This window comes from Capra hircus, chromosome 17 (genome assembly GCF_001704415.2).
Source record: "Capra hircus breed San Clemente chromosome 17, ASM170441v1, whole genome shotgun sequence".
In the NCBI taxonomy this organism is placed as follows: domain Eukaryota; kingdom Metazoa; phylum Chordata; class Mammalia; order Artiodactyla; family Bovidae; genus Capra; species Capra hircus.
This window is the reverse complement of record NC_030824.1, coordinates 63,314,938-63,339,686: the sequence shown is the minus strand read 5'-3', so window position 1 is coordinate 63,339,686 and position 24,749 is coordinate 63,314,938. Positions and strand designations below refer to the sequence as shown.

At 41.8% G+C, this 24,749-nt stretch overlaps 1 protein-coding gene across 1 annotated transcript in view; it reads left to right on the top strand.

The window, feature by feature from the left end:
- LRBA (LPS responsive beige-like anchor protein) overlaps positions 1-24,284 on the top strand; it is a 747,979-nt gene extending 723,695 nt beyond the window's left edge. Inside the window, exons 54-57 of the mRNA XM_018061590.1 lie at positions 10,859-10,960; positions 14,014-14,210; positions 18,726-18,877; positions 23,174-24,284. Of these exons, the coding sequence (XP_017917079.1) occupies positions 10,859-10,960; positions 14,014-14,210; positions 18,726-18,877; positions 23,174-23,264 (542 nt within the window). The 3' untranslated portion in view covers positions 23,265-24,284. The remainder of the gene's footprint in view (positions 1-10,858; positions 10,961-14,013; positions 14,211-18,725; positions 18,878-23,173) is intronic.

Below are 24,749 nucleotides of genomic sequence, written 5' to 3'. Positions count from 1 at the left end.
TCTGCCTTGTTTTTCTTATCACAGTGCCCTTAAAGTCTATCCATATAGCCACAAATGGCAGGCTTCACTTATTCTGTATGACTGATATTCCACTGTGTATGTGTAGCATTTCATCCATCCATTCATCCAGCAGTGGATACTTAGGCTATCGCCATGTCTTGGCCATTGTGAATAATGTTGCAGTGAACATGGAGTGCAAATATCTTCTTGAATTAGTGTTTTCATTTATACCTAGACGTGAACTTGCTGTTTTAATTTTTTGAGGAAACTGCATACTGTTTTCTATAGTGTTTGCACCAACTTACGTTCCTACCAACAGTGCACAAGGATTCCCCTTTCTCCACTTTCTTATCAAAGCTTGTTATTGCGTGTCCTTTTCGTAAAGCCAGTGTAGCAGTTGTGAGGGTATCTCACTGTGGTTTGCATTTCCCTGGTGATAAGTGATGTTGAGTTACCCTTTTCTGTACTTCTTAGCCATCTGTATGTATTCTTTGTAAAAAAAAAAATGTCTATTCAGATCCTCTGTCCATTTTTAAGTTAGATTGTTCTCTTGATGTTGAGTTATGTGAATCCTTCGTGTGTTTTGGATATTAACCACCCTTTTCAGGTATTATGATCTGTAAATATTTTCCCCCGTTCCATCTGTTGCCTTTTCACTTGGTTGATGGTTTCCTTTGCTGTCCAGAGGTTTTTAGCTTGATGTAATCTCGCTTGTTTATTTTTTGCTTTTGTTGTCTTTGCTTTTGGTGTCAAATCCAGGTGTTTTCAAATTGCTAAAGATGTGGAAATCCTCTATACTTCTCACTAATGCCTTACTTAGGTATCTTTAACAAATGTTAAAAATGTTGAGGAGGACAAATTACAAAGAATTTTATGTGACTTGGATATTTAGGATAGATAGATAAAAATAGTTATCCATTTTTGGTTTTGTATTTATAAGAATCATAATATTAAACATCAACAAATATGAATAAGATTTCAACAACTTTTCTAAGTATCTACATTCTTTTTGGAGGCAGAGTTTTACAATGTTGATGTTTCCAGACACACATGTGCAGCTACAGAAGCTATCGAAGAATTAGAGCCAAAGACAAGGCTGTCTGTGGGGAATTGGCAAGTGAAAAATCTCAAAAAAACTAGGATAAAAGAAATAAACAAGTTAAGTAAAGTTTGATGTGTCCACATGATGGAAGACTGTAGAGCCATTAATGTATTATGAATTGTGATATTGACATGAAAGTATATGCTCTCTGAATTGGTAAGTGTAAGAGATCACCAAACTACACGTATAATAAGATATATTTTAAATATGTGTGTCGGTAAGTGGATACTTTGTATACTGTGTATTGCTATTGTTCAGTTGCTCAGTCTGTGCAACTCTTCACGATCCTATGGACTGGAGCACGCCAGGCTTCCCTGTCCTTCACTGTCTCCCAGAGTCTGCTCAAACTCATGTCCATTGAGTCAATGATGTCATCCAGCCATCTCATCCTCTGTCGCCCACTTCTCCTCCTGCCCTCAACCTTTCCCAGCATCAGGGTCTTTTCTAAGGTGTCGGCTCATCGCATCAAGTGGCCAGAGTATTGGAGCTTCAGTTTCAGCATCAGTCCTTCCAATGAATATTCAGGGTTGATTTCCTTTAGGATTGACTGGTTGGATCCCCTTGCTGTCTGAGGGACTCTGAAGAGTCTTCTCCGGCACCCCAGTTCAAAAGCATCAATCCTTCCAACTCTCACATCCATACATGACGACTGGAAAAGCCATAGCTCTGACTGTATGGACCTTTGTTGTCAAAGTGATGTCTCTGCTTTTCAGTATGCTGTCTAGGCTGGAAAAAAGTCTGAAATAATAACTGGTTCAATGCATGATACTGGATGCTTGGGGCTGGTGCGCTGAGATGACCCAGAGGGATGGTACGGGGGGGAGGAGGGAGGGAGGTTCAGGATGGGGAACACATGTATACCTGTGGCAGATTCATGTTGACATATGGCAAAACCAATACAATATTGTAAAGTAATTAACCTCCGATTAAAATAAATAAATTTATATTTAAAAAAGTTTAAAAAGCACAAGAAAAAAATAATAACTGGTAAATGTAAGCAATGGTCATTTTAGGTAGTGGAACTTAGAGGCATTTTTTTCATTTTCCTCTTCATAATTTACTAAATTGTATGAATGCTTTATAATGAGCATATATAATTTCGATAATCAGAGACAATGACTAGGTTTTACTGGGTAGGAAAATACCCAGTTATTGTAATGTACCTTCCCTTCCTGCTCTCAGTTATATGTTCTGGCTATATCAGAATTAAATGGATTGTTAGAGAAGGTTGGAGAATCTAAGAAAAAGAGCAATGGGAGAAATCATAGTCTACTTTCTAGAAATGAAATGAAGGTATATTTTCCTCCCTGACAGGAAAAGTAGTAATAAGAACTCATCCTAATTGGTATTTATGTGTCACAGGATCAGATATTGTGCTTTTGCTACAAAAAGATGTATGCAGCAGAGGGTGAAAATATGCATCACCCTACTGCTGCTAGCTGGTGTTTACTGAGTGCCCCCTACGTGCTAGGCACAGCTTCAGCACTTTACATGGTAGCTCGTGAATCCTCACGGTAGTCCTGGTATTGTGTGTGTGTGTGTGTGTGTGTGTGTGTGTGTGTGTGTGCAGTCGTGTTGGACTCTTTGCAGCCTCACAGTCTGTAGCCCACCAGGTTCCCCTGTGCATGAGATTCTCCAGGTAAGATAGTGGAGTGGGGATTCCTTCTCCAGAGGCTCTTCCCAACTCAGGGATCGAATGCACATCTCTTGCGTCTCCTTCACTGGCAGGCGTATTCTTCACCACTGATCCACCTGGGCAGCCCAGGCCTGCTATTATCCTTGTTTTATCGATGAGGCACAGAGAGAATATTAGTATGCCTCTACTTTCTAGATCTTTCTAGAACCATGAGAACTTACTAGATTGAGGGCAGGAGGAGATTGCTCACATGTACTAGTTATCATTCCAGACTTTTTTCTATGCCTAGACAGCATATTAAAAAACAGAGACATCAGTTTGACAACAAAGGTCCATATAGTCAAAGCTACGGGTTTTCCAGTAGTCATGTACGGGTGTGAGAGTTGGACCATAAAGAGTGCCGAAGAACTGATGCTTTCAAATTGCGATGCTAGAGAAGACTCTTGAGAGTCCCTTGGACAGCAAGGAGATCAAACTAGTCAATCCAAGAGGAAACCAACTGGAAGGACTAATATTCACTGGAAGGACTAATGCTGAAGCTGAAGCTCTAATACTTTGGCTACCCGATACAAAGAACTGACTCCTTAGAAAAGACCCTGATGCTGGGAAAGGTTGAGGGCAGAAGGAGAAGGGAGCAACAGAGGATGAGACGGTTGGATACCAGCGCCAACCCAGTGGACATGAATTTGAGTTCTCATAGTTTTCATAGTTCTAGTAAGACCGATGAGCTTCAAAACCCAAGGGAAGGGGAGCATAGCTAGCAAACTAGAGCCTGGATTCAGACCCAGGCTCTCTAGGCCAGAGGCACCATTCTTACCCACTAAACTGGACGGCATTTTAAATTTCATTTTATTGGATCATCAACTGTGGAAAATGTGATGCAGCTTTGTCACTGAAGCACTCTTAGTATTTGCAGAAGATAATTTTATTACCTCTAGCAATCTCTAGTTAGTATTGAGTTCTTACAAAATGTCATGATAAGGTTTTGTACTTTTTAAATACTATTACACATGTTAGGATTATTCTTTATGTATACAATTGTAGGTATATACTCACACAAGTACACTTTTTAATGTAGTCTTAGAAGATGATTCCATTGTCATAAACTTTTGTTTATATAAGTTCATATGAACTTATATGATATTATATGTAGTATATATCATAGAAAGGAGAAAGGTTATAAATCAGGAACTTAGTATTATTGAGTTTTAAACCAACATTATATTGTCTTATATTAATAATTCTAATAATATTTACAAGAGGAAGCTACCAAATTTTATTGTTGGTTGTCAATATTCTAAATGCAGCCATGACTTGTTTTCTGTAATGTATATGTTCAACAAAATCAACATGTTTTCAAAACAGTGGAAAAAAATCCATAATGAAAGGAAAAGAGGAAAGGTTGGTAGAGATGCTATACACCAAGTCTTAAATAATTTCTCTTTGTATAATTAAAATGTAGTGTTATCATTCCAATTGAAAAATTAGAAAGTTAATGGGAAGATTTAAGAAACATTTAACAACTAACCTCATCTGCTTCACAAAAACCATTTCCTCTCTTGATTTACCATTATGGTGAGCCACATGAGAAAGCTTAGTCTTCAGTTTTCAGATGAATTTTTTCATTGATGGATGCTTTATAGTAATCAGATGTAATTAAAATGGAATAAAAGATGTGCAAAACAGAAGTATTCAGTTTTAGGAAATGGCGAGTATATATAGTACTTAGATTTTCTTAAACCTATATATATGTAATAATTATATATTTAGGTCCTTAAACAAATTTACATTTTCTTTCAAAATAAATACTCGATTGAAGTGGTTTTTTTTAAAGCAAGGTTTCATATTTTGTTTTATGTCTCTAAGAGGTCAGATGGGTATTAGATTTTGCTAACCTAGAAAATTATATTGGTTGTTTTTATTTAAAAACCTTATTAGTTGATGGTAAATACTTATTTTGTATAAAAATTAAGTTATAATAGTTTGGACTTCAGTGCAGCTTTTTGATCTTTCCAATAATAGATATTTATAATTAGCAGGCTTATAGTAGGGTCAACAAAACCTTATCCAGTGACCATTTAAAATCAAATCATTTACATATACAGGGTCATATTTTCTTGCATTTGTTTCCACAGTGCATTGCACATAATTCATACTCGGTAAATGTTATATTAAAGTGAAGGAGTTAAAGGAATGAATGAATAAACAAATGAGAAATGTTAACCTCTGTCCCAGGAGTAGTTAAACTTAAGTTTTCATTGGAAGAGTTAATTTTACTTCTATAAAACTAAAAATAAGGAAATGTTGACCTCCTCTTCATTTCATGATAGATGGTATGAAAATGGTAAATGAATGAAGTGGATTCTCTCTGCTAGTAACAACGTACTTCAGCTGTTAATGAGAACTTTGCAGTGCCTTTGGAAAGTAATTTAATTTTCATTAAGATTAAGGAGATGATGGCCAAAATACCAAGAACTTTATTCATTTTTAAAAATGCAAGTCAAAGTTTGCCAGAAATAGGTGTCGGGGCTATTTTTACCTGGCTTATTAATTCCCTTTGCCTTAATGGATACAGATCTTTTGAAATATTTTTCTCATTGGATATTTATGAACAGGATACCAGAGAAATTACTGTTTCCTCCGTCTCTTCTTTCAAGTATAACTTTAAGTGGTTCAGAGTCCATTTGATGAAGAAATACACTTAGTGTTATGCGAGCACCAAAGAAACACATTTAATAGCAGCATTTGTTATTCTGCCTAATGGTGTAAAACATTTCACCTAATATTTTAAAACTAAGGTCCAATATAAATGCTTAATGGGTATCATGGAGATCTTGTTCTGCTTAAATGAAACTTGGGTTGTTATAATGGCGTCTGTAAGTTAGTAACTGATATTCCCTGTTATGTACTGAGAAAAGCACATCTGTAAAAACTGATGTGTCCTGGTGTTTGTGGCAGGATTTGGACTGTCTTTAATCTCCTTTGACTTGTTCATCTTCCTTTAAGGCCCTCCATAAAGATGCACTGAGTGTCCTTTTCAGCCTTTGGTCAGGATTTGCATCAGTAGTCATAAACCTGCTCTCCGGACAAAGACACCCTTTCCTTTGAAGTAATTGCTCAAGCTTTTCAAAGCAGTCCAAGAAGTCTATCCTCTTTCTCTTTTTATTTTTCTTTAAGAAGAGTTTGAAGTGTAGCCCCTTAAACTAGCAGCAAGATAAATTTTTCTCTTCAGCTTTATTGAAAGCCATGACGATTTTTCAAGCAGCAAGACTTTAAAAGGTTCTTAAGGGAATCTGTTCTGCTTTATGATCTATAGCTTTCGGTAGATCCCACTGTCTCAGAAAGCAACAGTGAAGACTTTTTGTATCCACCAACTAGTGGAAATTTGTATCAAAGAATTAACCTGATGTTTTTCAGAAGACATTTTCCCCCTGCTCTATATTCAGTTTAGAGACTTCGATGAGAGATGGCCATAGCTTTGGAGTCTTTGAAAAGGTACTGTGTGGCCGGTGTTGTCTTATTTGAGCTGATTTTCCCCGCTAGGTACTAACTCTGTGTGTTGACAGGTAGTGGGAGGGGCAAATTTAGCTGAGTGCTGCAATGAGAGTCATATATGGTTCCCAGATTTCTTTTCTAGGCTTTCCAAACACATATACATAGACATGTATATGTATTGTTATCGATATGTGAATGTTATTGCATATTGCAGGATAATGTAACCACAGAGAAATAAATAGATTCTGTGAGCCACTATGAAGTCTGCATTTCCCTTCCCCCATCATCACATCTAGCCTTCATAATTTTATTCCAAGGGTTCCCAAAATATCTGTTGAACTTAAATCTCACATCGTATAATTCTGTTTGCTACAGTGAAATTGTAATATGTAAAACATTCGGTTTATAGAAACTTACAAAAATCCAAGTATTTATTTTGAGCATATTTTAAAATGAGAAAATGTAAAGACTATCCGATCTTCACCCCATACAGTAAAGGGCAATACGAAGTTTAGTCTTTAAACCAGACTGGAAATAGCTTTTCTTAGAGGAAATGGTCTCTCTTCTTATATTGTTGTATGTGGACTTTTAGAGGTTGTTAATGTGCGTTTCCTGAAGTGGGGGAAAGAAAGCTCAGTAGCAGGGGCTTTATTTTTTTTAAACTGGAAAAAATTGAGTGAAACCAGGTACCTAAATGTAACCCAGTGATCGTAAGACGGCCCTTACGCTTTCAATTTGCTGTTTTCTTTTCTTTTTCTCTCCTTTTCCTCTTCCTCCCCCTGTATTTCCTGAGCTGTCTAATCTGCTTCCTGGGTTAGGAAACATTTTGCAAACTTTGAAGCATTGAACAGGCCTTATTTAGAGATCAAGCCCAAGGAAAAGAAAAATCTCTTTCGGTTTTGAAATGACACAGTATGTGCCTGTGTGTTCTGATGTGTGGAGGGAAAAATGATTGGTACGGTGTGGATTATTAGAAACTGGTATTTGTCAGTAAAGCATAGTTTAAAAAATCTTAATTATGAGTTTACAAAAAGAATGCTTATATCTTAATTCACTCTATGGGGTAAATCATGAGGCTTCCTAAACTCTAACTTCACAGTCTTAGAAAATTCTCAGTATTTCAACTCTTTCACATTAAAGAAAGAAATCTAATTGATAGCAATCTTCTCATTTCCTCTCCATGTCTCTGAGAAAATACTCTTAGATCTAGAAAACAAACAAACAAAAAAGTTAGCATTGGCATGCTTGAGTGACAGCACCCCAGAAAATGGCACCTTATGAAAACAAAAAGGAACAACTACAGTGAAAATATGTTCCTTAGATCTTAATGATTTTAATTCTTGATTTTAAGAAAGTTGCCAATAGATATAATTAAACCTTAATTTCAAAAATATAACATCATCTCATATTTTTGTGGAATATAGAGCATCTTGAGAAGGGGGAAGAAACCATGAATCAGGGCTAAAGTATTGGTAACTTTTAAAAATTATTTCTCTTTTTAGTGGCAAGACTTACCTCTAGCAGAAGGTTAAGTAGTTCAGTCAGGTTTGCATTATTTGCTTCTTTCTTAACACATTTATATACTTTTAAAGGGGAAAAAAAAGCTGCTTGTGTGACAAATGCTTTCTGGTTTGGAAAATCTGAAGTTAACTTTGTATTAAGGTGGGTTTCTCTTCCCATGCATGCATGCTGCATGCTAAGTCGCTTCAGTTGTTGTGTCCAGCTCTTTGCAACCCTATAGACCACAGCCTGCCAGGCCGCTCTGTCCATGGGATTCTCCCGGCAAGAATACTGGAGTGGGTCGCCATGCCCTTCTCCTGGGGATATTCCCAACCCAGGGATCGAACCCATGTCTCTTACATGTGCTACGTTGGGAGGCAGGCTCTTTACCAGTAGCGCCACCTGGAAAGCCCATTCTCTCCCCCCAAAAGTTTTAAAACTGAGTCAAAGAAACCAGGCCCTTGTTGCACTTACCCCCTGACCTTTCGGTATGTCATTTGAGGGCTCCCTTGGTCCGTCACCCAGCATGCGAGCCAGTTCCTGCATCTGCACGGAGCACAGCCAGTGTGGTGCAGAGTTTGACATGCTGCCTTTTCACTCAGAAGCACCTAGAGTCACCAAAGCCAGGAAGGACACGGTGGGGACCTACCCTTGCATCATGCAGTCAGTAAACGCACTGCGTTATTTATGTGAGACGACCAGACAGACGCGAAGTAACTGCAGGCTCCTGGGGCGGAGGGGCCCAGAGCACAGAGACCAGACTGTCTTTAAAGAAGAGGTGCTCTCCTGGTTTGGGTCAATGTGCTGTCAAGAAAACCTCTTTTCCTTCCTCCCACCCCCCAAAACACAGGCATGTACATAAATTTGCATGACATTTGAGAGAACACATTGACCATCATAAAAAGCACTAGTTAATTTTTTGACCTGCAGCATTTGGTCATAACACAATGGTGTGATCACTCACCTGGAGCCAGACATCCTGGAGTGCAAAGTCAAGTGGGCCTTAGGAAGCATCACTACGAACAAAGCTAGTGGAGGTGATGTAATTCCAGTTGAGCTATTTCAAATCCTAAAAGATGATGCTGGGAAAGTGCTGCACTCAATATGCCAGCAAATTTGGAAAATTTAGCAGTGGCCACAGGACTAGAAAAGGTCAGTTTTCATTCCAATCCCAAAGAAAGGTAATGCCAAAGAATGCTCAAACTACCACATAACTGCACTCATCTCACACACTAGCAAATTAATGCTCAAAATTCTCCAAGCTAGGCTTCAACAGTACATGAACCAGGAACTTCCAGATGTTTAAGCTGGATTTAGAAAAGGCAGAGGAACCAGAGAGATCAAATTACCCACATCTGTTGGATCATTGAAAAGGCAAGAGAATTCCAGAAAAACATCTACGTCTGCTTTATTGGCTATGCCAAAGCCTTTGACTGTGTGGATCATAACCAACTGGAAAATTCTGAAAGAGATGGGAATACCAGACCACCTGACCTGCCTCCTGAGAAAGCAGGTCAAGAAGTAACAGTTAGAACTGGACATGGAACAACAGACGGGTTCCAAATTGGGAAATGAGTATGTCAAGGCTGTATACTGTCACCGTACTTATTTAACTTATATGCAGAGTACATCATGGGAAGTACCAGGCTAGACGAAGGACAAGCTGGAATCAAGATTGCTGGGAGAAAAATCAATAACCTCAAACACACAGAGGACACCACCCTTATGGCAGAAAGCAAAGAGGAACTGAGGAGCCTCTTGATAAAGATAAATGAAAAAGGAGGACGAAAAAGTTGGCTTAAAACTCAGCATTTAGAAAACTAAGATTATGGCATCTGGTCCCGTCACCTCATGGCAAATAGATGGGGAAACAATGGAAATAGTGACAGACTTTATTTTCTTGGGCTCCATGACTGCAGCCATGAAATTAAAAGACGTTTGCTCCTTAGAAAAAAAGCTATGACCAACCTAGACAGTGTATTAAAAGGCAGAGGCGTTACTTTGCTGACAAAGGTCCATCTAGTCAAAGCTATGGTTTTCCCAGTAGTCATGTATGGATATGAGAGTTGGACTATAAAGAAAGCTGAGCACCGAAGAATTGATGCTTTTGAATTGTGGTATTGGAGAAGACTCTTGAGAGTCCCTTGACTGCAAGGAAATCAAACCAGTCAATTTTAAAGGAAATCAATTCTGAATATTCATTGGAAGGACTGATGCTGAAGCTGAAACTCCAATCCTTTGGCCACCTGATGGGAAGAACTGACTCACTGGAAAAGACCCTGATCCTGGGAAAGATTGAGGGCAGGAGGAGAAGGGGATGACGGAGGATGAGATGGTTGAGACATGAGTTTGAGATGATGCAGGACAGGGAGGCCTGGCGTGCTGCAGTTCATGGGGTCGCAAAGAGTCGGACACGACTGCATGACTAAACTGAACTGAGCCGCTTCAAGACACCATGAGTGCAGTTCAGACCATCTTCACCAAGACAAGGGTCTCAGTGGCCCAAGAGGAGGAGGGCCAGCTGAGGGAGTGGGGAGAGGAAGCCACCACATTCCGTACTTTATTATTGTTCATCCACAGACCATCTCATCAGAGGGCTCATATATATACTTGCGAAAGTATCGGAGGCATTATAATGCAGATTTTTGTGTTCTTTTTTCCATTTTAAACGATCGTTGTTTGTTCATCATGTAAAGCTTAGAAATTTAGCAACCTGGGCTTCTGAAACTCTAGCATAGAGTCCAGATCATCACCTAAAAATAGGATTTGGGGTCAAAGACCCTGGTGGCTCAGACAGTAACGAACCTGCATGCAAATGCAGGAGACCTGGATTAAATCCTCAGATTAGGAAGGTCCCCTGGAGGAGGGCATGGCAACCCACTCCAGCGTTCTTGCCTGGAGAATCCTCATGGACAGAGGAACCTGGTGAGCTACAGTCCATGGGGTCGCAAAAGGGTTGGACATGACTGAGCAGCTGACACACGTTTCTTTCCAAAGCTGTAAATTAGAGATTAGGCATCAGGGGTATTAGGAGTAAATTATTGGTGATTTAATCTGAGTAGAGGGAGGTCACCCTCACATGAACTTGAATTAATTTGTTCTTTTTTTCTTTTTTCCCCCAAAAGGTGAGACCGCCACTCCGCGGGCCATTCTGACAGGCCACGACTACGAGGTCACTTGTGCTGCAGTCTGCGCGGAGCTCGGCCTCGTGCTAAGCGGCTCCAGAGGTAACCCTGCGGGACCCTCACGAATGAGTGCGCGTTTTGGTGTCTTCTAGTAACAGATTACCAAAGATGAACTTGGTGCCTTTTTTCCTGAAGCTGTGCTGTCTGTCACAGGGGCTGTTAGTCACATGGCAGACCCGTGACTGTTCACATTAACTGAAATGAAATAAAATTTGCAGCTCAATTCCCTGGTGGCACTGACCACACTGCAGGAGCTCAGTATTCACCCATGACTAGGGACTGTGGTGTCGGACAGCCCAGAAAGGGAACTTTTCCATCACCGCAGAAAGCCCTGTTTCACAGCATCGCTCTGAAGAGTGAGGCGAGGACAGGAGCATCTTTGTGTGTTTGTTTATTCTCGATTCTGACGGGGCTGGCTTCCATCCCATACCTGAACAGAACTTCCTGACCCAGTCTGTCTTTCCTTCCAAATCTCTGAACGAGATGGCATTGAGAATGGAGTGGAAAAATACTTCAGCTGGTTTGCCCGAGGGTCTCCCTCAGAGTATCTCCTGTGTTCCGGCCAAAGGTGTTAAGCACGCTCTCCAAGAGCACACACACTGATCAGCGTCTGACCCGGAGCAGAGCAGTTTCCAGGTCACTTTCATTCAGTTGTAATAGTCTGTTCATCGCTCTGTCCCGCTGCCCTGCACTTAGCTCTGAACATACAGAATGCAATCACATCTCTTTTAGGCTGATCTGATGGGGAGGCATAGAGTTTTTGAGTCACCTTACCTGTGCCTTGAACTATAATACTTTGTCTAGCTAATAAGACGTATTAGTTCAATATTAGTATTTAAAACTTAGTTGGTCAAAACAATGAAACAATAATAATGATAAGAAGAATTCTATAACTGCCTTTTATACCCAGTATTTTATTTATCCTGAGCTAACATGAGTTCTTGGACTGTATGCAATCCAAAGTGGACACCTTTCATGGTTTCAAGCAAAGATATTAAAAATCAGTCATTTAAACGGGAAATATTATGATTAATAATCAATTGGAAATTTTATGGCTGTTCTGTGGCTTTTGAATTTTTTATCAAAACCTTTAAAATTCTCTTGTTCAGTTTCATAGATACACATATACATGCACAGGTTTCCCCGGTGACTCAGTGGTAAAGAATCTGCCTGCAACGCGGGAGACGTAAGTTTGATCCCCGGGTCAGGAACATTTCCCTGGAGGTGAGAATGGCTGCCCGCTCCAGTGTTCTTGCCTGGGAAGCCCATGGACAGAGGAGCCTGGTGGGCTACGGTCCACGAGGTGGCAGAGTTGGACACGACTGAGCGCGTATACACACACATACACACATCTATGGACATAAAAATCAAGTAAAACATTTACTTCAGTTCAGTCGCTCAGTCGTGTCCGACTCTTCGCGACGCCATGAATCGCAGCACACCAGGCCTCCCCGTCCATCACCAACTCCCGGAGTTCACTCAGACTCACATCCATCGAGTGATGCCATCCAGCCATCTCATCCTCTGTCGTCCCCTTCTCCTGCCCCCAATCCCTCCCAGCGTCAGGGTCTTTTCCAATGAGTCAGCTCTTCGCATTTACTTAGCACACAGTAAATTTAAAACATTAGAAACGCTGAGAGTGAAAAATAGGAGTGCTGTGACCGTGCTTGCCCCTTCCTCTCCCTGTAATGGAAGATAAGGGGTGAGCACCTTCTGGACGCCTTGACCAGCTGTCAGACCCCTTCCTCAGTTTGGATCAGCTTCCAACATGTTATCTTCTCTGCTTTCAGTGTCATGAAACATCTCCTTGGTTTCCTTTAATGTGAAGGTTCCTGCTGGCCCCATGCCCAGGGTATCCTCATGTTTAATAAGCCACTTTCCTAACTTATGTCAGTGAGACCACCTTCACTCACTCCCTGGGGCTGTGCGTCCGCAGCCTCTAAGTGATGCCAACACCCCACGGCCAGCTCTGTCCTCTCTAAACCCATGTGGGTTTGCTTCAGACGTCACTTCCAGCATTGTCACTTCCCATTTCCTTATGGCAGAGTCATCTTTGTTGGCCCCTGTCCTCTTCTGATCATCTGTTTTTGTAAAATGCCAGATAGTCCTGTCCCTGGCGACAAGGAGGCAACAGAACTATAGGGCCTGCGTCTGTGGGTAAGCCGAGTCATGGACATGCAGTGACCGTTCACTAACAGACTTTGAGAGAAGCGGGCCTGTTATTTGTAGTTGTTTGTGGGCTGAAGAGCTGGTTATGGAGCGTGTACCTTAGGCAGTTCCTGTGGTAACTGAAATCTGAACCGAGGCTGGGGTCATTTAGAGTGACGACTGAAATCCATGCCTGCCGGACCCGTGCAGGGCAAACACTGCCTTGTGTATTTATGGTGAGGATGCTAAAAACTTACCAACTCCCTGAGTGGTCAAGAGAAAGCTGAGAAGCATGCCTTAGTAGTCACGCAGGGACGGGTAATGAGTCCATGTAGACTGGGGATAATTTAGAGAAAAGTGGGCCTGTAGTCTAGTGACCTCCTTTATCCAACGAGACATTTCTTAGGACCTGCTCATCACACGGGCAGTTTTGGTTACCTGCTCCTCCTCTGCTCTGCGTGGAGCCGGCACTCGGTAAAGATGGAACAGCACTGCTACGTGTGGGCTGCTTGGCAGTCTCTTCACCTTCCTTACTGAGCTTTCCACGCCCGCCCGCACCCAGGCCCCTGTGAGATGCAGCGAGGGTCACAGACGGCCATCTTGTGCCTCATGGCAGCCCAAGTTCAACTGAGGCCCAGCCTTCCTGGAAGCTCTTCTAGGATTTGAAATTTGTCCTGTTCCTTTCTGAATTCCTCCAGTTTTTATCATCTCTGGGCATAATGAATTTCACAAGTAATTTCCTGTTTCTTGAGATGTGAAATTGAACATGTATGACTGTTTTCTCCCAAGTGGAAGGGGAGATCTGGCTGACATGCTGATTTTACAAAATAGCTGATATCTTTTTCAGTCTTTCTGCAACTGTGATATGATCTGTGCTCGAGAGTCAGATCACTTTTGTCTGTTCTTATGAAAAAGCTTCATTTTGCCTTTTGTTTCTGTTTTCTCAGAGGGACCATGTCTCATACATTCCATGAATGGAGACTTGTTAAGGACTTTGGAGGGTCCAGAAAACTGCCTGAAACCAAAACTCATTCAGGCGTCAAGAGAGGGCCACTGTGTCATATTCTATGAGAATGGCTCCTTCTGTACGTTCAGTGTGAACGGAAAGCTCCAGGCCGCCATGGAGACCGACGATAACATAAGGGTAAGTGTTCCGCACAGACTCCTCAGGGTCTGCGCTTTTACCTCAGCGCAGAGGTGAGTGAGGAGGCAGAAAGGTCCCGAAGAACCCTCTGTTTCGACACCAAGGGCCTTCTTTTTACCCGAGACAGAATCACCCGGTAGCACCTGGACGAGGGTGTCTGCTTCCCAGAGCCCAGCCTGTCCCGCCATGCCAACTGTGTGCCCAGCCTGCAGTCCAGGTCGTGATGTGAAGCCGGGAGGAGCCTTCAGCAGAGGGCTCTTCTTAGATCTGAAGCCATCTGGGTGGCTGTCAGTGGCACTGCTCATTATTTTTTTGTTTTTGTTTTTTAACCTAAGAATGTTAACTGCACAGTGCTGTTTCCTGAGTATCAAAGCTAAAATAGTGCCTTTAGGGTACCCTAAAACTGGCGCCCTCTACACTTGAACAGGTTGATGGTGGGAATGGTAGGGATTACGATGCTTTAGGACTAGCATCTAATTGCAGGCTTGACTTCTGTGTGGATAACAAGACCCAAACACACCAAGTTAAGGAAGTTGTGCTTCAAATTATGATGTGAATCCAACAAATGATTTTTCACTTTTGGTGTCCAAGAGACGGCCCTGTGGACCCTCCTGGGTCTTCATTTTCAGGATAAGGCTCCGTGAGTATTAGAGGGTGAAGAGAAGAGTAAGGACTGCTCTTGGAGAGGCTGTGTTTTCAAGGTCCTTCTTCTCACACCTCCAGACTTCTTGGTGCAGGTGAAGTTTCGTTTTCCCTTCTCCCTTGTATTTCCTGAGATAAGGTCGGAGGGGCGCGTGACCTGCCCACAGTGAAGGGCAGGATGTGTTGGGGGTGGGCAGAAGGCCGCAGAGGCCTCAGCCCTCTGAGTGTGGTCTAAGTTAGTTCTGGCCGCTGTACTCGTGGCTACTCCTAACCTGGAGTGACTTAGGTGACATGCATTCTCGCACTTTTCCCGCCTCTAGTCTGATCTCTTTTCTCCTATAAATATTGGGGTCAGGAAGTACTAAGGAGCAAGAGAGAGTGTTAGTCACTCAGTCGTGTCCGACTCTTTGCAGCCCCTTAGACTGTAGCCCGCCAGGCTCCTCTGTCCATGGAATTCTCCAGGCAAGAATACTAGAGTGGGTTTCCTTCTCCAGGGCATCTTCCTGACCCAGGGATCGAACCCTGGCCTCCCGCATTGCAGCCAGACTCTTTACCATCTAAGCCACCAGGGAAGCCCGTTAAGAAATAGAAACCCTAAATATAGATGGCACTGATCAGACCGAAGGCACTTGTTGCTTCTATAGCCTAGGATGATTTATTTTTCTTTCTTTCATGGATTGACTTTTTTTTTTTTAAGTCTTTTTTTTTTTTTAGCTTTTGGCTGCACTAGGCAACTTAGTTCCCCTAACCAGGGATCGAACCTGTGCCCTCAGCAACGAAAGAGTGGGGTCTTAACCACTGGAGCACCAGGGAATTCTCCAGGTTGGCTTGCTAATTCAGTAAATGGCTTTCCTCTTTGCTCTCCTCTTCTCTCTGGGAATTTTCTCCAGTGCATTTTGCCCGCCCCGCACACACAGACGCTCACACTCGGCTTTTTATTTTTCCCTCCCTTCATTTAAACCAAGTACACATCAGAGGGTTTTCCTTTCCTCTTTTCTTTACGATAATAATGTTGATAACCTGTCACTTTGAGTTGCGATTATATTGTCAGCTACACTAATAAATCTGTAAAGTAATTTGAAATCCCTAGCTGGCTAAAACAATTTCTGTGGCCTTTCAGTCAGTACCAAAGGTTCCGGGAAGCTCCTCCAGGAAGCAGTTGGAGGCTTTCTGCACACTGTTCTCACACACACGCTTTTCCTCTCTGCCCTGTGGCCTTGTGTTTTTTCCTCTGTAATATTTCCCCCTGGATTTTAGGCTTAAACAATCTATCGCCTTTTCCCCAGCACGCCTGTACTTTATCATACTAACTTGTAAGTGGCAAGTGTGTGATTAAAGTGCGCTTGCCTAAAATGAGCACCGCCCGTGCCCAGCCCCAGAGACCCACCCTTTCGTAGCTGACTGCCTTGGGAAGGATGGAAGGCCACCGCAGGCTGGGAGCAAGAGGCTTCACAGAGCGACACTCTCCACCTCCGTCCTCAGTCAGAGCCTGTCTAAGGGGGGAGACCGTGGAAACAAATTAGTCGTTAGCTCAGACCAGAAATGAAGTTTCTTTGAAATAGCAAGAACCCTGTAGGCAGGCGGCCTGCGGAACCTCGGCCCTCATCAAGGCCTCCCACCTGTTTTTATTTAGATGCCAGATTGCGCTGTGGCGTTTGGTTAACATATCTGGGCACAGCAACCAGGCAGTGTTTAGATGTCTTAATGAAGAGCTTAAATTTAAGTGGGCAGCCCGTACGGAGCAGCAGTTACATTCTCCTAAACAAAGGCCCGCCACCATTTCACCATAGAAACTCATTTATTTTCTCTTCCTGGGGAAGCTGTGTCTTCAGATGTGACTGTTGCCAGCAGACGGCTGGGGCCCGCTGGTCCCTCCTGGAAACCAGGGCAGCCAGTGTTGTCCACGCTCTCAGGAGTCCAGAGACTGATGTTCACATGTTTCCAGGGCCCTCCTAACATCCAGAGTCTCAGCCCAGCCTTGACACTCAGGAGGCTCATGAGACCAAGAACTCCACTGGGGTTGGGGGAGATGGGGTGCTGTTCAGGAAACGCTCCCCTGGCTCTTATGGCCAGGGAAACTTGACAAGTCCCTCATGAGAAGGGCCGACAAAATATTTTCTAACTTTGGCAGGCATCTGGTTTATTAGAATGTTTTAGATGTGGATAAAAGTATAGTCCTGAAAGTCCAGGTTTTATTTATTTCAACACAGAACTAGGATTAAGGAGTTTTTACTCTAGGACAAAGAATTAAAGATTAATGGTTTTAATTTATGTTTTAATATAGCACTTATCCAGTAAAAAGCCTCAAGTATAAAACTCAAGTGAACCACAGCCACAAGGTCAATGGGTTTTCATCCACTGAATTTTATAAGTGTAGCAAATAATTATTTGTAGTAGTCTTCATTTCCAAGATAACTCCCTGGAGAGTGCTGTTTGTGAAATGAATGGGGGGAATGATATTGGGTTTTACTTACATTGAAAAATCTTATTATTGTATTGGTTAAAATTTAGAAAATACTTCTTACATGTAACTCTCTTCTGCCCATGCGTTCTGATTTCTTAGCTATATTTTTATGTTCTTGAAAATAAGCTGTATTTAAGAGACCTCTAAAAGTTTACATTTACTTTAGTGTGAATTTGAATGGCTATGAAACAGTCCTTACAGAAAACTGTAATTAAAAAAAAATTTTTTTTGTTGTAAAAGGGCAGCTTGAAGACTTAAGGCAACTATCCTAAAACTCTTGAGTGCAGAACAATGTAAATACATTTTTCAGAAGGTAGATATTTTCTTTCTGGCTTGCCATCTGGATTCCCACATTCACTGTGTCCAGGTGGACATAAGATTATAGGTATTTGTAGTAACTTTTAGAACTCCCAATACCCTCCAGCTAAAGAAAGGAAGTGTGTGTCTTAATGAGCCGGGAGAAGAAGGTTTGCAGAGCAGGGAGCCAGAGGAGAGGAAGGGGCAGTGCGATCTGCTCTTAGAATAGGCAGTGACCTTTTCTGTCAGGAGCAGGCACACTTCCTCCGTTAAAAAAAAAAAATAAAGTAGCCAGAAGTGAATCGGTGTGGATTTGTCCTAACAGCCCTTACTTATGGACACTGAGATTTAGAATTCATATTATTTTCATATGTCATGAAATATTTGATTTTTTTCCAACCAGGAAAAAAAATGTAAAAAGTCCTAGAAAAACAGGCAGTGACCTGCCTTCGGTGGGTTTGACAGGATTACAGAGCAAATTACATGTCTGCCCTTCGAGTTTAGCACCAGCAGAAAGCAGTCAGTCCTGAAGCAAGAAGAAAATGCTTCGACTGGCTTTACCCTGGGAGTTGTGTTTCCTTACCAAGTTGGCGTCCCAACTGTTGTAAAGCAGCAGCAGCAGCAGCAAGGGTGCTTGAGCTGTAGGTGGTCTCCTGTGGGGCCGGGACCCCAGGGCAGCAGTGTTTTTATGACGGGGGACGTGATGTCAGCTAGCACCATCTGCCCAGCCTTGGTAGCTTGGCATGTCCACAGCGAATGCAAAGGTGCCAGGAAGTTCCTCATTTCAGAGCCCAGGTCTCCGTTCACAACACACACCATTTAATTAGTGTTTGTAGAGTTGGAAGATTTTGGCACCTCATCCTTAAAAAGCACAAATTAAAAAAAAAAAAAAGAAAAAGCATTGCCTACCTTTGCCCATATGATATTTGAAAAACAGCAAAAGTCTTCTGTGACTCATGATTTCCTGAAAACTACTCAGGAACACACACACTCCCTCCCTTCCCCCTACGCCATAGTAGCTGGCTTCATGTCGAATTACTCAGAGGTGTGGGCTAGGGCGGGCAGGCTTTCCTGGAGCCCCAACCCTGCTGAACGCTGCTGTGTCTCCCCAGGCCATCCAGCTGAGCCGGGATGGGCAGTACCTGCTCACCGGAGGGGACAACGGTGTGCTCATGGTCTGGCAGGTGTCTGACCTCAAGCAGCTGTTCGCCTATCCAGGCTGCGATGCCGGGATCCGGGCCATGGCCCTGTCTTACGACCAGAGGTAACACTGGGACGGGGGCTCTACTGGTGGCGGTAGAATCTGTCCAGGGATTCATGTAGATGGGCTGGGCTGTGCAGGTCACCAGTGCAATTGAAAAAGCCAGTGAGTATTGGAATTTCCAAGATACTTTTTAAAAGGCATGTTTTTCTTTGATGACATTGCCAATTGTGGACAGAGGCTATCTTGTCTAGGGTTAGACAGGATTTAAGTAACAAAGGCTCCAATTATATTGCTGTAAAGTTTCTAGACTCTTAAAGTACCTTTTTTTCTTAAACGAAATTTCTTGTGACATGCCATCTGTTCCATAATGATTCCATTGAGGAATCTGGCTTATTTCCTAAAACCTTCATTTTGGGGAGATAGTCTTTATCCAACATCTTATTTCTTCTTAATATAGTCTCTCATTTTAGTTTTTAACATCTTTATTGTGATGAAGTATACATAAAACTTACTACTTAAACTATTTTTGGTGCTGCATAACTCAGTGACATCAAGGAGACTCACAGTGTTGTACAACTATCACCACTATCAATTTCCAAAACGTTTTCATTATTTCGTCTCTTGGTGTCCTTCGATATGCAGAATCTTTTTAAATGAAGTCTAATTTATTTTTTCTGTTACTGCCTATGCTTTCAGTGTTATATCCAAGATCACTGCAAAAGTCAATGTCTTGAAGTTTTTCCTCTATATTTTCTAAGTGTTCTGTAGTTTTAACTCATGTCTACCTTTCGATGCATTTTTAATTAATATTTGCATATGATCATTCTTTTGCATGTGGGTGTCAGTTTCCCAGCACTGTTTGTTGAAATGACTGTCCGTATATGTGAGAGGTTTTCTGGTCTCTGTTCTGCTGGTCTGCGTGTCTGTCTCTAAGCCAATACCACACTGTTTTGATTACTACACCTTTATAGTAAGGTTTTTTTTTTAATTTATTTTTATTGGAGACATTGTAGTGGTTTTTGCCAAACATCAACATGAATCCGCCACGGGTGTACACATGTTCCCCATCCTGAACCCCACTCCCACCTCCCTCCCCATCCCATCCCTCAGGGTCATCCCAGTGCACCAGCCCTGAGCGCCCTGTCTCATGCATAGAACCTGGACTGGCGATCTGTTTCACATATGATAAAACACACATTTCAACACTACCCTCTCAAATCATCCCACCCTCTCCCTCTCCCACAGAGTCCCAAAGTCTGTTCTTTACATCTGGGTGTCTCTTGCTGTCTCGCATACAGGGTTATCATTACCATCTTTGTAAATTCCATATATATGCATTAGTATACTGTATTGGTGTTTTTCTTTCTGGCTTACTTCACTCTGTATAATAGGCTCCAGTTTCATCCACCTCATTAGAATTGATTCAAATGCATTCTTTTTCATGGCTGAGTAATATTCCATTGTGTATATATACCACAGCATTCTTATCCATTTGTCGGCCGATGGACATCTAGGTTGCTTCCATGTCCTGGCTATTATAAACAGTGCTGCGATGAACACTGGGGTACACGTGTCTCTTTCAATTCTTATAGTAAGTTTTGAGATCAGAAAGTGTGAGATATCCAATTCTGTTGTGCTTTTTTGAGATTGTTTTGGCTGTTTGGACACCCTTGAGGTTTAGATTCTTTATTTCTTTTCCTTGCCTAATTGCTTTGGCTGGGGCTGTTCATACTATATCGACTAGAAGTGGTGAAAGCAGGTATCCTTGTCTTATTCCCAGTAAGAGGGGGAAACTTTCAGTGTTCACCGAGTATAATGTTAGCTGGAAATTTTTCATAAATGCCCTTTATTGTGTTAAGGTACTTTCCATCTGGTCTTAGTTTTTTTGTTTTTTTTTTTTAATCACGAAAGGATGTTGGATTTTGTCAAATGCCTTTTCTCACATGGGATTTTTTGTTTTTAATTCTATTGATATGATATATTACAATTGGTTTTTGTATAAACAAAAATTGAAACAATCCTTATATTCCAAGAATAAATCCCGCTTTCTTCATTGTGTATAATCTTCATAATATGCTACTCAATTTGGTTAGCTGGTATTTGTTAAAGATTTTTGTATAAGTAATCATAGGAATAGTAGTCTGTAATTTCATTTCTTGTAGTGTCTGTTTCACTTTGATATCAGGGTGTGTCGGCCTTATTGAATGACTTAGGAAATGTTCTCTTTAGTTTTTAAAAGTGTTTGGTGTTAATTCTTTTTTAAATGTGTGGTAGACGTCTCTGGTGAAGTTCTCAGTAATGAGAGGGTCGTAATTACTGATTCAGTCTCATTACTAGCTATGTCTATTCAGATTTCCTCTTCATGATTAAATTGTGGAATAATGTGTTTCTAAGAACTTTTCCATTTCATCTAGATTATCCTATTTGTTGGCATATGGATGTTCCTAGTACTCTGATAATACTTCTATTTATAATTGGTAATAAGGTCTCCACTTTATGATTTTTCGTAATTCGAGTCTTTTTTCTTAGTCTAACATTTTGTCGATTTCGTTCACCTTTTCAGAGAACCAGTTTGCCTTTGGTTTTTCTGTCTGTCTTCTATTCCCATTCTGATTTTTACTGTTTCGTTCCTGCTTAGCTTTGGGTTTACTTGGCACCTTTCTCTTGTTCTTTAAGGTGCAGAATTAGGTTACTGATTGAGATATTCCTTTTCTTAAAGTTCCTGTGTTCACAGCTATAAACTTCCCTTTTAGCACTGGCTTTGCTGCGTCCTGTAAGGTTCGGCTTGTTGTCTCGTTTTCATTTGTCTTGGTAGTTTCTAATTTCCCTAGAGACTTTTCCTTTGACCTATCAGGTCAAACTTAACCAATTTTGCCTCTGTTATTGATGTCTAGTTTAATTCTGTTGTGATTAGGGAAAATACTTGGTATGATTTCAATCTTTTTAAAATGTATTTCAAGTGTTTTGTGCTCTACCATATGGCTTATCTCGGAGAATGTCCACTGTGCATGCTGTGTTGGGTGAATGTTTATATATGTCTTAGGCCCAACTGGTTTTTAGTATTGTTCAAATACTGTTGAATAATTTGCTTCCTTCCGTCTGGTGGTTCTACCCATTACTGAAGTTTCCAACTATTATTGTAGAACTGCTTCTCTCTTCAGTTCCGTCAGTGTTGGTTCCGTGCGTCTTGAGCCTGCTGTTTGTTCATATATGTTTGTGATTGCTGTATGCTTTTGATGAATTGACACCTTTCATCATTGCTATATAGCATCCTTCTTTGTCTCTTTTAACTTAAAACCTATTTTGTCTGATATTAGTATAGCCACTGTAGCTCCGTTTTCATTATTATTTGCATAGAGTATCTTTTTCCATCCCTTCAACCTGTTTGTCTTTAGACCAGTGAGTCTCTGGTACACGGCATATAGTTTGATCACGTCTTTATTCATTTTGCCAGTCTCTCTGCCTCCTGAGTGGAGAATTTAATCACCTTACACGTGAAGTAATTACCGACAGGGAGAGACTCTCGCCATTGTGTTATTTGCTTTCTACATGTCTCAGTGCTTTTTTGCCCCTCATATCCTCATCGCTGCCTTTTGTGTTTAGTTGGGTTTTTGTTGTGACACATTTTAGTCCCTAATTTCGATATGAGGCACTACTAAGGATGACCTCTAAGGACTGTCCTAACCAAACCTGAGACCGAGAGGGTTAGACAGAGGAGGGTCTAAGATGATCAACAGGCGTCTGCCTCCCAGAGGCCGCTCTGCACTGCCTGGCTTACTGCTCCATCTCTTCCCTGCACCACCTGCTCGGGGCCGGGGGGAAGCAGGCGCAGCTCCTGCAGGGAGAATGTCAGCGGGTGGCCACCCTCAGCAAGGTGGACGCAGTGTGGTGGTCCGCAGAGCACAGCCGAAACTGGGCCCAGCACTGATCTCTTAGTCTGCTTCCATTTTGTACATGGCAAATACCTCTGTGATTGATCCTCCACCAACAGCTGCTCTGAGATTGTCATTATTTTCATTCTGATACCTAATATACAAAATTCACTTGCCCAGCCTCCCTGCCTCAGAAATGGCTAGTCTGTTCAGGTTTGTGACTCATCCTGCACATACTGGCTGTACTTTCAACATAAAGGCGAGCTGTGGATTGGACCCTTGCAGAGTGACGGAGGTAGGACTCTGAGCTTACCCAAGACTGCATTTTAGTTATCAGAAAACATACCACAACCCTCACAAACCGTAGGTCTGGCTGCCATCTGCTGTATTTCCTGCGTGGCTGTGGGGAGGCAGGCCTCTCTCTAGTAGCAGAGCCTGACGAGACTCCCGGGTTGTAAGCGCCTCCTCTCTCTGCTCCTCCCAGGTGCATCATTGCTGGCATGGCCTCAGGAAGCATCGTTCTGTTCTACAACGACTTTAACCGGTGGCACCACGAGTACCAAAGCCGCTACTGATGGTGACAGCTGGGCTCAGCCGTGCCCCCAGCCCCAGCACAGGAAGTGCCCTGAGCAGCTTTCTCGTAGAAATAGCTATCACATCCGAATGTAACTTCAATTTGCTCCAAGAAGCAAAATATTTTTTAAAGTTAATTGCTATTTTTGTAGACTTTGCTTGACTTTTGGGGGGGGGGGATAGCAAAGCAGAAAACTGGCTGCTGGGTTCTGTAGTTTTAAAAAAATCTATATTTTTAGTCATAATGAGAAGTCTATTTTCACCAATTACAGAAAGAGTGGAGTAAGTAAACCCACTTATTCTAGTTATATATGAAAAACACGTCCCATTTATCTGTAATCTTGAGAATGTATGATTTTAACAAGAAGGAAATGGGTTATAATCCTGGGACACGGGAATTTTATGCTGTACTTTGGGTTCTGTATTTTTCCAAACAACTGTGCTTCTTCAGCACAGAAATTTCTGGGATTTAAATAGTCATGTTTAAATTATGGTAAATGTAATTTGAAACATCTCAATGAGTTATTTCTATCAATATTATTATCTTTCAAGCATGTTTTAGACCTAGAAAATTATGGTTTGGGGGAGGCTTATTTTATTGTGTGGTCATCTTAGGGACCTACTGTTCTAGCAAGTGTGAAATACTGCAGTGTTTTCTTCATCTGTCCTCGTAGCAGATCAGAACGAAATGATGGAGATGTTCTTGGGCTCAGCACTTTGTTTTCCTTTTAAAGTAAATGCAAGTAAGCACCAAAGCTCACCCTGAGGGTTGACTGTGCCCCCATACTGAGGCTGAGCCCTGTGGCTACTGGGTGCTGTGTGAAGCAACCCTTGCTTTACCTTCTATTTGTTATGAAACAATCTTCCTCTTCCTTTTGATTAGCAATTTATACTACGAAAATGTTATTTTGGTGTTGTAGAATTCTACTTTTCTAGTCGATTGCTGTGTGGAATTCTGTGAAAAATAGCTGAGAAAAGGTCTGTATGGCATAAATAAATACTTTGTAAGTTGTGAACTCTGAGTTGAAACTGACATTCCATCTCTATTTCTCTTGCAACTTGCCTAAAAGGGGTGACCTCCTTTCCCTCTGGGCTTCCCAGATGGCGCTAGTGGTAAAGAACCCGCCTGCCAATGCAGGTAGAGACTAGCGTTGCTCCCCAGGTTGGGGAGATCCCCTGGAGGAGGGCATGGCGGCTCACTCCAATATTCTTGCCTCACGAATCCCATGGACAGATGAGCCTAGTGTGCTAGAGTCCATGGGGTCTCGAGAGTTGCACACAACTGAAGCCGCTTAGCACACATGCACCATTTTTTCTACACATTCAGCTCTTTTCTAAAAGCAAAAGTTAGGAATGGAACAACTCGGTTTGACAGAAAAATAAAATGTATTTGTAATTGTTGGAAATATTTTTACTCCTTTTTTTCTAGAACAAGTACTTTAGTCCATGTAATCATCAAAATAACACTGTGCTTATAGTTGAGAAAA